Below are 14,768 nucleotides of genomic sequence, written 5' to 3'. Positions count from 1 at the left end.
CCTTGCACCTTCCTGCGCCAGGCAAGGGTAGGCCAACTCTGCTAGGAGCCCTGATTATTTTTACTGTTGTATCTCATTTTAGTCTTAATAACCTTGGGAAGTGGATTAAGCAGGACTTAGACTCATCTCACACAAGTTGCCAGTTAATGGAGGAAGCAAAGGGGACGTTCAGAACATGTGCCTTGGGCAGGTATGAATGAAGAACCTCTTTTCACCTAGAGCAGGAGTTTGGTCACTACTAAAATGACCCCTCTTTTGGCCTGAGGCAGGTGTAGAGCTTGAATCTGGAGGTCATCCAGGTCAGCTGTGTCTCGCTCACAGTCCTGTGGTAAATGAGGTACAAGGGCCAGGAGCTGCTGTGGAAGAAAGCACACAAGCAAGTGGTAGTACAGGACCAACAGTCACTGCCACTCCTGTGAACCCCTTGCTTGGGGCTGGTAGTAGGTTGTGAAAAGCGCCATAAGAGAAACAGGGAGATGTAGGGAGCTGATGGTAGTTGAGACATTAGTCAAGGAAAGCTAGAGGAAGTGCTGTTTATGTTCAAAACTGAAAATGAGGAATCAACTTTGAGAGGGGCTGGGGAAGAACTTTCCAGATATATGGAACAGGAAAAAGCTGTCCAAAAGCTGGAGGGAAGTGTGGTGAGTGTCTTGAGATGAAGTTGGAGGGACAGAAGGCGGCCAAGTCTTGAATGCCTCTTAGGTTGTGGTAAAAACTGGTTAAGTGTAATGGAAAGCCATTGAAGGGTTTTAAGCAGCCTCACTGCATGATCTAACTCACATTAAAAACAAACTACAGGCTTTGATACAGAAAATAGATTATCCTTTAGATTCTGAAAAGGATTCAAATGCAAGTGATGACAAAAGATGACAGAGGAGGTTGTGTCCCCTTCTGTGAGTTATAAATAAATCCTTGGCATAAATTAAAATCACCCTTAGAAAACTAGACATGGCCTTTCCTTTTCATTATTACCCTCTGTTCTTTCAAGGGAAATTCAAACTTTATTTCACCACTCAGTCCTGAAGTTATAGAACTTAATCATAATTTTTTAAATTCCTGCAAATAAATGCTCAGACAAGGGCATGTAAGTGCATTGAAGTTTGTTTCTGAAACTCAGGCTGATCATTCCCAAGTCTGCTCTTTCCTTAAATTCCTTTTCGTCCTCGGGGCCCAGGTCCCTTCAGCATGCCCTCTCATAGAGAGGTAAGTTAGGTCGGTTCAGGCCTTGAGCTCTGCCACATATGTCCCAAGATAGCTGCCCATCTTCAATCTCGCCTCCACTAGCTACTATCAATTCAGATTTGGAAGCACTGTCCTCAGGATGCTGGTTTTAGCTGGTCCACTGGAGATTATGGGGCGCTCCCGGGAGAGTTCTTTCCCACGACGACTTCGAGCCTGGCCCCTTGCCCTCCACGTGGTAGTCTGGCCTCCAAAAAGCTTCGCCCTAAAATCAGTCCGAAGCCTAGGCCGGCTGAAGGAAATGAAACAACACACCAACATCCCTCTCTTGCACACTCTTCAAGACCGTCTAGAATACCACCTACCGGTATTAAGAGAACATAACCACAGGTGGCGCAGAACGCCCTCGGGCCAGAGGACAAGCCTGAGCCAATGCGCCTGCGCCCCGGGCTGGCCGGGGGCGGAGCTTGCGTGCTGACGGAGGAGAGCCATGCGTGGGAGCGTGCTTGCGGAACGGTTCAGGGAGTAACTGTTGCTGTGCTTCACACCTCAACGGACTTTGCTGTCTTTTTTTAACTGGTGTAACTTTAAAAAGCAGCCTAACGGCCGTACGTTACACATTCAGACTGCCTATACTGTTGCGCCACGCTAAGCGTTTGTGAGTGACTGGGACTGGAGCGAAAATGGTGGCTGGGGGCAGGGAGAACCTTTAAAAACTTGTTGGTTCCCCAATCCCTAATACGGATAGATAGACTGGTCCGTGTTCCACCCCTCGACCAGGAATTTTTTTCTTTGGCTTCCCCCTGCTCCTGGCTCCAAAATTCTGCAAACTCAAGAGGTAGGTCCTTAGATGTTCAGTGTGGTTAGTACATCGGTAGGTATGAGAGTGATTAATTCAGGGACTTTGATTTCACTGAAATTGCATTATCCCTATCAGGTTCTCAAAATGTCAACTGTCAAGGAGCAGCTTATTGAGAATCTAATTGAAGAAGATAAAGTCTCCCAGAGTAAGATCACCATTGTTGGAACTGGTGCTGTAGGCATGGCTTGTGCTGTTTGTATCTTATTGAAGGTAAGTGATAAGCCTATACTGTGGCTGAAAATGAGTAAGCACTCATAGGTCTTGTAGATGATCATGAGTGCAGGGTTGCAGGGTTAATCCCTTGGAGCAAATAAGTATCATCTGATTTTTACACAATTTAAGAAACATTTATTTGGAGTTTACCATTTGTTAGGCATTGCCAGACTATTTAAATTTATTCCTAGGAGACACACTGATTATATTATTTTGTTAATAGTATAACATTTTCTGTTAAAGTGATTCAGCACTTTGTCTTCCTTGAAGAGTAATGGGTGAAAATCATATTTCCCAATGGCTTATACTTAAAAAAATTTTTTTTAATTATATAAGCATTACATTCTCATGATAAAATAAAAAGTACCAAATTTGATAAAATAACAATGGAAGTCCTTTAATTTTCCTTTCTATTTCCAGAATATGTTTTCATGTACTTGTTGGGCATTTGTATAGCTTTGGAGAAATGTCTGTATCAAATCTTTTGCCCACTTTTATTTTTCTTTTTTATTATTATTTATTTATTTATTTATTGGCTGCACTGGGTCTTCATTGCTGCGTGCGGGCTTTCTCTAGTTGTGGCGAGCGGGGGCTGCTCTTCATTGTTGTGTGTGGGCTTCTTATTGCGGTGCATGGGCTTTCCATTGCGGTGGCTTCTCTTGTTGCAGAGCACGGGCCCTAGGCATGTGGGCTTCAGTAATTGCAGCACATGGGCTCAGTAGTTGTGGCTTGCAGGCTCTAGAGCGCTGGCTCAGTAGTTATGGCACACAGGCTTGGTTGCTCCACAGCATGTGGGATCTTCTCGGACCAGGGATCGAACCTGTGTCCCCTGCATTGGCAGGCAGATTCTGAACCACTGCACCACCAGGGAAGTCCTTTTGCCCATTTTTAAATTGGGGTTTTATTTGTTTTTGAGTTGTAGGAGTACTTTTTATATTCTGAATATTAACTGCTTATCAGGTAAATGGTTTTCAAATATTTTCACCCATTCCTTGGGTTTCCTTTTTGCTCTGTTGGTTGTGTCCTTTGATGCACAGAAGTTTTAAATTTTAATGTAGTTCAATTTATCTGTTTTTACTTTTGTTGCCTGTGGTTTTGGTGTCATATCCAAAAATCATTGCCAAATCCAATGTCATGAAGCTTTCCCTCTATTCTTGTAAGAGTTTTATAGTTTTGGGTCTTACATTTAGGTCTTTGATCCATTTTTAGTTAATTTTGTCTATGGTATAATGTAAATAGTCCAACCTTATTCTTTTGCACATAAATATCCAGTTATCCCATTTGTTGAAAATGTTGTCCTTTCCCTATTGAATGATCTTGGCACTCTTGTCAAAAAATATCTGACCATATATGTGAGAGGTTTTTTTCCCCCGGGCTCTCTGTTCTGTTCCATTGGTCTGCATGTCTCTTTATATTAGTACCACACTGTTTTGATTACTGTAGCTTTGTAATAAGTATTGAAATCAGGAAGCTTGAGACCTCCAGCTTCGTTCCTTTTCAAGATTGTTTTTGCTATGCAGAGTCTCTTGAGATTCCATTTGAATTTTAGAATGGATTTTTCTATTTCTTTTTTTTCTTTTTTTTTGCGGTACACAGGCCTCTCACTGTTGTGGCCTCTCCCGTTGCGGAGCACAGGCTCCGGACGCGCAGGCTTAGTGGCCGTGGCTCACGCACCCAGCCGCTCCATGGCATGTGGGATCTTCCCGGACTGGGGAATGAACCTGCGTCCCCTGCATCGGCAGGCGGACTTCATTGAACGAACTCATTGAACGTCTACATGTTCGACAGTGAGGCAAGAATCCTCTTACTCCCTCTGGGCTGCTAGATAGCAGACTGTCAGACAAAGATGGAATATAGAAAAGAGATGAAATTAGAGGGTCAGTCAGGAGGTCCAGTAGTTGATTGACATTTCAGTAAGAAATAAGAGAGGGAAGAAAATTATTCAAGAGATAAAAGGACATGAGTTTGCAGATATGAAGAATTCACTGAGGGCTCAACACAATGAATCAATAAAAGCCTACTCCAAGGAATATTATGATGAAATCTCAGAACTCAAATTGTACGAGAAGGTCAGTTGTTAGAGCCCATTTATTTTCTACTAGAATCCATTGTACCCTGGCAAATGTCCAAATGAAGGAGAGTAGTTCAGGACCTTGTCTTCAAGTCACATTGATGTAAATTGTGGGATAAATGGAAAGTGATGAAAGATATTAAAATATTCATATTCATATAGTCCACTGATGTGAAGGGTCATAAGGGCTGTAGTGAATACCATGACACCTGCATATTTCATGAAAGGTGGACTTTAAAGGTTTTATCAGGACATGTAAAGTTTTTAGGAGTGGATAGCAGTACAACCTACTTCCTTGTCCTGTACAGAGCAAAGTGCCCATAGCAGTTTTCCTTAGATTAATTTTTTTTTTGTATCTCTCTACCTTACTATGGTTACTCAGGACCTCCCTAGAGAAAAGATCCTGGGATACTCTTAACTATTCCTTTAGATTCTGGTAGGCTTAACAATCCCAGGCTCTCTATTCGGAATTGTATTTGAGAAATGGCTCATATAGATGTAGTTAATTCTTAAAAAACAAATAAAAACTTTTAGGGATTATTTGAGCTCCGTCTTTGACAGTCAAGACAAATGGGGATGGAAAGATTCCCTTGAGAGAATTTTCTGGTAACCTGTTGAGAAGGGAGATAAATCAAGTTGGAAATATAATTGAAAAGCAGGCTGTGTTGGTTATTAACTTACTGGCACTCAGCTCCAAATTCAGCTTTGTATACTCTGCTTTGTGATGCTGGCGCTGGATCTCCACATAATCGTTTTCTCCTTTGCCAGTTGGCATCTTGTTAGGTTCTGCCAATAGGGAACACTAGAGGAAAGTTGGGAGGCAGGAGGAGAACCATGACCTGCTGCTTCCTGTTTGCTTATTGTTCTGTTCACTGTCATCCCAGCTGTATCCCTTTGTCCCAAAGGTAGCAGTTGGTTCTAACCTCCACTTTCTTTTGGAGCCACCAGCATTGACCTCATCTTGTCCGTTTAGTGGTGTGAGCAGTAGGCAGATTTTGCCTCTTCCAGAGTCTGAGCCTAGTTCCATGAAGCACCTCCTTTAGACTCTCTGCTTCCTCAGCCTTGGGGGTGGTAGCTTCAAGCTGCAGTTACTATCTCTGGGTTACCATAAATGTTCCCCTTCTGTTCTTTCAGCCGTTCAACATCTGTCTAACCAATTCCCTATATTAAATTCCTTCTGTTGAAATGCTTAGAGTGGTTTCTGTTTTTCTGTCCAGACCAGACAGATACACAGATGTAAAAATGGATCTGTAAGCATGATCTGGTTTTCTTATCAGTTAGCTGAAAAGTGATATATGATTCTTTTGGATGAAACTCCTTATCCTTATCCTATTCCTGATGTATGACACATAATTCAGTAAATTTTAGAATTTACAGTTTTCCAGAAAGGCCAGATGGTGCCTGATGTGGAGGGTGGGGTGGGGAACAGTAGTAAATAGGGACTTTGATTCCTTTCCCTTACTGTTCACCTTTGGAATCTGGCCACTGGAATCTGAGGGAATACATTCCTTCTTCTTCTTCTTCTTTTTTGCCACATGGCATGTGGGATCTTAGTTAAACCCGTGCCCCCTGCAGTTAAAGCACAGAGTCTTAGTCACTGGACCGCCAGGGAAGTCCCCTGCATTCCTTCTGTATAGTTCTATATTCTGTTGCATGTGATGAAACCCCAATAAATTAGAATATAGTACAGTATATAGAGACTGTGTATTGTTCATGTAACTGGAAAAAATCTCAGTAGAGCTAGCTTCAGATATTACTAAATTCTGGAATTCAGACATATCAAGACACAGTCTCTGTATATCTTAGTCCATACTTCCTCTGTTGGCTTAATCCTTGGGCAGGGTCTTTGTATATGGTGGTGAAGATGGCTGTACAGTTTGTTCTTAGAGTCTTATATCATTAGAGCTTATGATTGCAAAGAAAAACGGGACTTCATTTCTCATCTTCCATTTTCTAACCTCATAGACATTGTGCTCATTTGTTATGCCTGGGCCATATACCCATTTGTGAACTAATTGATGCAGCCAGAAGGAAGGATGGAACAATTGGTTGGGTCTGGTATATGCTTATCTACCCCTAGGTTGGAGGGCGGACGTTAATTGTAATATACTGAGCCACATGAAATGGTTTCCCACAGGTGGCTACCTTTATATTTTGGCCATGAGCATTCATACTAAAAACAACTTCAGCCAATTCAGAAATTAGGCATAAGAGTTAAATATAATAAAAACCTTTGAAAGGATTTCATAACTTTTCATTTGTTTTATACTGTTACCTGAAGTGGAAGAAAACCAATTCTAAAAAACTTAACAATTACACGAAGGCAAAGCAATTAATAATTTTTGCTACATTCTGTTGTTTACCTTAACTTCTGGTCTCTCTAGGCACATTAAAAGACTTTTCTTGGCCATGCCTTTCAGCTTGCAGTTCCCCTACCAGCGACTGAGGGATTGAACCGGAGCCACAGCAGTGAAAGCTCAGAATCCTAACCACTAGGGCACCAGGGAACTCCCATAAAGACCATTATTTTTAGACCACTTTTTCTATTAAAAATGTAACACTCCTTTGATTCTAAAATAACCACACAAAATTTTTTCTCTTTCTCCTAAAACTGAAATGGGAACATTTTATTCAGGACTTTCATGTATTTTAGGATTTGGCTGATGAGCTTGCCCTTGTGGATGTTGCAGTGGACAGACTGAAGGGAGAAACAATGGATCTTCAGCATGGCAGTCTTTTCTTTAATACTTCAAAGTTTGTTTCTGGAAAAGGTTAGTTTTATAAAGTTATTTTCAGAGCTTTAAAAACAAGTAATGAAGTTTATCAAACTGTTGTCAATAAATATAAAATTAAAAAATAGCACTATTGTAATTAGGACATATAGTTTAGAAGGTTAATTTTTTGAAAAAAAACATTCCAGGGGCTTCCCTGGTGGTGCAGTGGTTGAGAGTCCGCCTGCCGATGCAGGGGACACGGGTTCGTGCCCGGTCCAGGAAGATCCCACATGCCGCGGAGCAGCTAGGCCTGTGAGCCATGGCCACTGAGCCTGCACATCCGAAGCCTGTGCTCCGCAACGGGAGAGGCCACAACAGTGAGAGGCCCGCGTACCGCAAAAAACAAACAAACAAACAAACAAACACATTCCATTCTAATGGGAGAAAATTTGGTAAATACAAAAACAGTATGAAGAAAATTTTAAATCTCGTGTTAATGGTTTTGTTTCTTTCTTTTTTTCATTTGTTTTTTACACAACTGACATATAAATGCTTTTTAAACTTGCCATTCAGTCTTATATATTTTCTCAAGGATATGCAGTCTTGAATAGTTTTGTAATATTACTGATACATTTATCTATATTCTTTAACCTGTTTTATTTATTTATTTATTTTTGGCTGTGTGGGGTTCGTTGCTGTACACAGGCTTTCTCTAGTTGCGACGAGCGGGGGCTACTCTTCGTTGCAGTACACGGGCTTCTCATTGCAGTGGCTTCTTTTGTTGCGGAGCACGGGCTCTAGGCTCGTGGGCTTCCGTAGTTGTGGCACGCGGGCTCTAGAGCGCAGGCTCAGTAGTTGTGGAGCATGGGCTTAGTTGCTCCGTGGCATATGGGACCTTCCCGGACCAGGGCTCGAACCCGTATCCCCTGCATTGTCAGGCTGATTCTTAATCACTACGCCACCAAGGAAGTCCCTAACCTGTTTTTTTGATGTGTGTTTTTAGAGGATCATGTTTCAGGGTATAGTTTGATGCTATAGAAGAGGAAATGGAGAGCTTAGCCCCATTAGCACTAGCATCATGTGTTGGCCAAGTAAGAAGCCTTAGAGCATTAGGAAAAATAACTTTTATCATACACTGATGTATGTAGTGTGCTTTTTGGTAATGTGATTCAACAGATGTACTTTCTACTAGAATCCCTCTTATCTAACATGATTGGAACTGAAAGTGGTTACTTAATTTAAAAATGCCTATTAGAAAGAACCATCATAAAATTTTATATTGACCTAAACATGTTAATGTACTTAGAACTTCATTTGCTGATTTTCTGATTGTAGGGCAAGGACTTTGAGTATGGCTCAGCTGATTGGAGTTTTGCAGTGTGTTTTTTATAGCATACCAGTAGTAATCATTTCTATTTCTTTAAAATACTGTAATTAATTTAAAGATACTCATGAAGCAGTCTAATCACAAAATTCTATTAAATTTTTATGGTTTTTCTCCATTTTTATTTCTCTCATACCTAAGAGGAAGATTTTTAAACAACCTTCTTTTAATATGTCTTTCTAAGGCATTCAACTTAATTTTCATAGTAACAATCATTAAAAAAATTAATTATGAAATACTTCAGATATAAAAAGTTTTAAGTATAACAAACATCAGTGTATCCAACACCCAGCAAAAGAAATAAAACATTACCAATTCACTTGATACACTCTGTGTGTTACATGTGTTCATATCTCAATCCTGAATGTGGTGTTTACCTTTACCGTGTGTTTCTTTCACCCTCATATTTTAGTGATTTACATCATATTATATAATTAATAGATATATCTGGCATAAATATATTTGGGTATAAGCGTGACAGATTCTTGATATGCAGCAACTCATGAGCAGAAGTATACAGATGTACTAGACAGAAGTCTGCTAGTTGAGAGTGTTCAGTGTGCCTTGGGTATCAGTATGTTTTACATCAGTTAATCTGTTGAGTTTATTGAGTGGAGTCAAGTTAAAAGAGCTACTCCTATATTAAAACGCTTTAAAAAATCATTCAGCCTTGAATTTCTAGCCATATGGCAGGATAAGTACCTGAATCAATCCTTTTAGTAAAGGGGAAGAAGTAAAATTACAAAAACATACTTTTTGATTTTATAAAAAAATCAAAAAGAAGATAAATATAAGAAGAGGGACAATATATAGAACTAAATAAGAGTTTAGCAAGGATGCCAGACACAAAATTATTAACTATTAATAATTATTAACTATTAATATTAACTATTAATAATATTAACTATTATTATTAAAAATCTATTCAAAAACAAGCAAAAATTTTTAAAGGTATTATTTGTTATCAAATATAGGAAGTACCTAGGAATAAATCTAACAAGACATGTATAAGAGCTTTTATGCAGAAAATAATACAGCCTCATTGAAAGATGTTAAATATCTAAATAAATGAAGAGATATGCCTTGTTCATAAAAGTCTCAATATTGTAAGATGTCTGTTCTTCCCATATTGATTATAGATTATATGCAATCACAGTCAAAACCCAACAAGTTTTATTGTTGTTGTTGTTGTACATAATAAACTAATTCTAAAATTCATTCAGAAATTCAAAGGTCCAAGAATAGACAAGATACTTTTTTAAAACATTGTTAAAAACACTTATTTTGATACAGTCTTTCATAAATAAGTCAGTAGAGGTTCCACTCTGCCACAGATGCAGCTGTGCAGTGAGAACCCTGTGCCATCCAACTGGTAAATGTCTGAAAGATGTTCCATTTCACCTCCCAGGCAGAGTGCACACCTTCCATGCTCTTCCTGTCTATTGATCGCTTCCAAATCCAGTTGACCAAATAGTCCTTTATCCCCAAAGCAGGTTCAAAACAGTAGATTCAGGCATTCTTCTCAAATCCCAGGTAAATCTTAAAAGGAACAGAGCTCCAGTGGATGGCAAAGTGCCCACCCTTGAAGAGCTGCTGCAGCCTTTGCTCAGCTTCACCATGGCAACAGCCTGGGCTGCGCAGTCAAGAATACTCTTGAAAAAGAACAAGGTGGTGAGAACTTGCTTTACCAGATATCAAGACTTATTACAAAGCTACACTAATTAAGTGCAGAGACAAACAAAAGATTGTTATATAACACTGATGATATTGTAGATCAATGGGAAATTTGCAGACTTATAAATTCTTTTTCTTATGGCAATAGTTGTTTTTATGGAAAGAAATAAAATTGAACCCTTTCCTTTTTAAAAAAAAAATATTTTTTTATTTATTTGGCTGCAACGGATCTTCGTTGCGGCATGCAGGATCTTTAGTTGCGGCATGTGGGATCTTTAGTTGCAGCATGTGGGATCTAGTGCCCTGACCAGAGCTCGAACCTGGGTCTCCTGCATTGGGAGCACAGAGTCTTAGCCACTGGACCACCAGGGAAGTCCCCTGAACCGTTTCTTGATAACACACACAATTCCAAATTGGTTAAAGACCAAAAATATGAAAGGCAAAACTTCAAAGCTTCTGTTTAGAAGATAACATAGAATATCTTTATGACCTCAGGATAGGGAAGAATTTATTAAACACAAGGACACAAAAAGCATAAACAGTAAAGGAAAGAGTATAAAGTTTAGTGTTTATGTTCTTAAAAAGGCACTAAAAGAGTGAAGAGACAAAGTGTAAACTGAGAGAAAACATTTGCAACATAAACAACTGGCAAAGGAATTGTGTTCAGACTAAAAGTACTTGGGTAATAAATAAGATAAATATAGGTAGCCCAACAGAAAAATAGGAAACGACTTGAACATTTCACAAAAGAAGAAACTCGAATTGCCTATAAATATAGGAAAGGACAATCTCATTAGTAACCAAGAAAATAAAAAGTATATCAATATACCATTACACACCTATTAGATTGGCAAAAGTGTGATAATACTCAGTGTTTGTCAGGATGTGGAACAATAGGTTTTCTCATGCATGACATGTAGAAATGTATTATATTAAAACTATGTTTTTTTTTTAAGTTTGTCATTACCTGGTGAAGTTGAACATGAACATATCCCAAACCTAGAAATTGCACTCCTAGGTATATTCCCAAGAGAAATTTGTGTACATGTGTACTAAGATACATGTACAAGGATGTATAGTGTTGTCATTTGTAATAGCCCCAAACTGGAAATAATTCATTGTATAACAATACTAAGTTGATCAATTATGCACTGTAATATTACACAGCAATGAAAATGAATGAACTAGAGGGACACACATTAACATGGATAAATGTCAGATAATATTTATCTAAAGTAATACATACCTTATGATTCAAAACAGATAAAACTTAATATGTTATTTGAATATGAATAGGTAGTAAACCTTTTTAAGGTTTTAAGGTAGTATGAGACCAGAATCTGTTATTGTGGATCTAATGATCAAGTTAGGGGTATAAATACAACATAACCACAGGAAGATAACATAAGGCACTATAAATAAGGACTATGTGAGAATTATAGGCAGTAAGCGCTATAAAAATTCAGTGAAGTCAGAGTAGTATTTATGAATGATATAATTAGGGGATGCCTGGCAGAGGAATTGGTATTTGAAGAAGCCTTTGCTCCAGACCACTATGGTTTGCTGTCTCTGGGAGGACTGAGTTATATTTAGAAAGGAAAATAAATAACAGGTAAGGAGATGATGGCATTAACAGAATCAGGGTACCTGGAAAATCTGAAATAAAAATAAGACACAAAGCTAGTAAGTTAACTTGTTGGCAGATTGTGAAAAGACTTGATATTTTACTCTGGTATACACTTTAATTGAAGTTGTCGGACATAATATTTCAAATAGTTGATCTGAGCTATGGCGAGATGATTCTGGAGAAGTTGCGAGGCTTTTTGCCAGTTTATTCTCTAAAAGTCGAGGGGGGAGGAGGGAAAAAACGAGGGGCTGGGATAGAGAGTTACAGAGAGAGACACAGAGGTTGAGAGATTACTTTGGATTTCTGTGGTTAGATAAGACTTTATGGAAGATGATGTCAAGCAAGGTCTTTGAGCAAGAGTGAGTAGACTATGTATGCAGAGAGAGAAGAGAACTTCCTCCTGTAGATCTTTTTTTTTTTTTTTTTTTGCGGTAAGCGGGCCTCTCACTGTTGTGGCCTCTCCCGTTGGGGAGCACAGGCTCCGGACGCGCAGGCTTAGCGGCCATGGCTCATGGGCCCAGCCGCTCCGCAGCATGTGGGATCTTCCCGGACCGGGGCACGAACCCGTTTCCCCTGCATCGGCAGGCGGACTCTCAACCACTGCGCCACCAGGGAAGCCCTGTGTAGATCTTTTATTTGATACAAGGGAAAGATAATCTCTTAGATTAATGTGAAACTTGCCAGCCTAAGAAATGAAATTCTCTAAGTTTGTCTTTCTAATTAAAATCTTTACTGGGGCAGGAAAACCATTCAGATGTTTACGGTTTATAAATTGGATTAGAAAGATATAAGAATGATCATAGAGATGCAATAGTATGTTTAAAATCAAGCAAATTTCCTTTTCAAAAGAGCATAAAAATAAGTTTTTTTAAAATGGAGATGGCATATAGAGATTTTAGCTAATTTAGTTTTTGACATCCAAATAGAAAATAACTTCTAAGTATATGATAGTTTTTAAAAAGTCCAGTATGGGATAGTGAGCATTGTAACATATTGTCGTTGTTTTTTTTTTTTTTAATTTACTTATGTTTTAAAATTTTTGGCTGCGTTGGGTCTTCGTTGCTGCGCGCGGGCTTTCTCTAGTTTCAGTGAGTGTGGGCTACTCTTCGTTGCGGTGTGTGGGCTTCTCATTGTGGTGGCTTCTCTTACTGTGGAGCACGGGCTCTAGGTGCACGGGCCTCAGTAGTTGTGGCTCGCGAGTTCTAGAGCACAGGCTCAGTAGTTGTGGCGCACAGGCTTAGTTGTTCCGCAGCATGTGGGATCTTTCCGGACCAGGGCTCGAACCCGTGTCCCCTGCATTGGCAGGCAGATTCTCAACCACTGCGCCACCAGGAAAGCCCCTGTCATTGGGTTTAATAGGTGAAACATTTTACAACTGGTCATCAGATTTAGAAGGTAATTAATTTTCTTGTGTGAATCAAGAACTTGTTTATGATCTCAAATACATAAACAAGTTATAATAATTTTAAGTAAATAATGTAAGTAAATACATTCTCACTCTTCGAATCATGAAACACACATAAATTCTCAGAGTTCTAAGCTTCTGATTTATATGGTATTTCTAAAAATCCAGAGAGCTGACTTGCAGTGCCTCAGGCCTTAATAACAAATGAGAATGTGGGCTAAAAGCCATGGTAGGTTCTGTTATTATTTTTATTTTAAAAAGCCATGTGAACATTGGTAAATCATAGTAACAAAATTTCCTTCAGATTATACAAGATAACATTACTATATGCAAAATTTGTTCATCTGCAAATGCCAGACATGAAGGTAGTACTTTAATACCATCATCATACAATAGACTTTTAAAGAATTAAAGCACAGTGATTATGGCAGTCTTGACCAAATAGTTTCTTTTGTTTCCTTCTTTAGATTACAGTATATCTGCAAATTCCAAATTAGTTATTGTTACAGCAGGTGCACGGCAGCAGGAAGGAGAAAGTTGCCTTGACCTGGTCCAACGTAATGTGAATATCATGAAATCAATCATTCCTGCCATAGTCCAAAATAGTCCTGACTGTAAGATGCTTATTGTTTCAAATCCAGGTGAGTCCCTTCTACTCCGTTTACCTGCATAAGGATGATATTTCCATACCATTCCTTTTTTTTTCTTTTTAAAACAATGTCATTTAGGTAAATTTATGACAATAAACCGCGCCCATCCAAATACACAATACTTTGTTTTTTTCCAGCTTTACTGATATATAATTGACGTATAACATGTAAGTTTAATGCATATAACGTGGTTATTTGTGGTGGGAACACCACAAAAGAAAGGAGAGAGAAGATTCACTAAGAGAAGATTTACTCTCTTAGCAACTTTCAAGTATATATATAAAATATAGTAGTGTTAACTATAGCCAACATTAGATCCTCAGAACTTATTCATCTTACATCTGGAAGTTTATATCCTTTGACCAACATCTCCCCATTTCTCCTTTCCCCTAGCCTCTGGCAACCACCATTCTATTCTCTCTTTCTATGAGTCTGGCTTTTTTAGTTTCCACATATGTGATATCATACAGTATTTTTTTTCTCTGTCAGACTTATTTCACTTAGCATAAGGCCTTCAAGGTCCATCTGTGTCACAAATGGCAAAATTTCCTTCTTTTTTGTAGCTGAATATTCCATTGTATATCTATATACCACATCTTCTTTAGACATTTATCTGTAGATGGACATCAAGGTTGTTTTCATATCTTGGCTATTGTGAATAATGCTGAAGTGAATATGGGAGTGTTGGTATCTCTTTGAGATACTGATTTCATTTCCTGTGGATATATGCCCCAAAGTGGGATTGCTAGGTCATATGGTAGTTCTATTTTTAATTTTTTTGAGGAACCTCCATACTGTTTTCCATAGTGGTTGTAGCAATTTACATTCCCACAGGCAGTGCACGAGTGTTCCCTTTTCTTCACATCCTCGCCAACATGTGTCCTCTTGGTGATAGCCATTCTAACAGGTGTCAGGTGATATCTCACTGTGGTTTTCATTTGTATTTCCCAGATGATTAGTGAAGTTGAGCATCTTTTCATGCACCTGTT

General features: G+C 38.9%; 1 protein-coding gene across 1 annotated transcript in view; it reads left to right on the top strand.

Moving 5' to 3' along the window:
- The first annotated feature begins 2,125 nt into the window (after nt 1-2,125).
- The window catches only part of LOC115857662 (L-lactate dehydrogenase C chain-like), a 51,708-nt gene continuing 39,065 nt past the window's right edge, over nt 2,126-14,768 (top strand). Inside the window, exons 1-3 of the mRNA XM_060303441.1 lie at nt 2,126-2,251; nt 6,979-7,096; nt 13,597-13,770. Coding sequence (XP_060159424.1) covers nt 2,126-2,251; nt 6,979-7,096; nt 13,597-13,770 — 418 coding nt within the window. The remainder of the gene's footprint in view (nt 2,252-6,978; nt 7,097-13,596; nt 13,771-14,768) is intronic.

The sequence above is a fragment of the Globicephala melas genome, chromosome 8, assembly GCF_963455315.2.
Source record: "Globicephala melas chromosome 8, mGloMel1.2, whole genome shotgun sequence".
Taxonomy (NCBI): Eukaryota; Metazoa; Chordata; class Mammalia; order Artiodactyla; family Delphinidae; genus Globicephala; species Globicephala melas.
The sequence above is the reverse complement of the archived record's forward strand: the minus strand, read 5'-3'. Positions and strand labels throughout refer to the sequence as shown.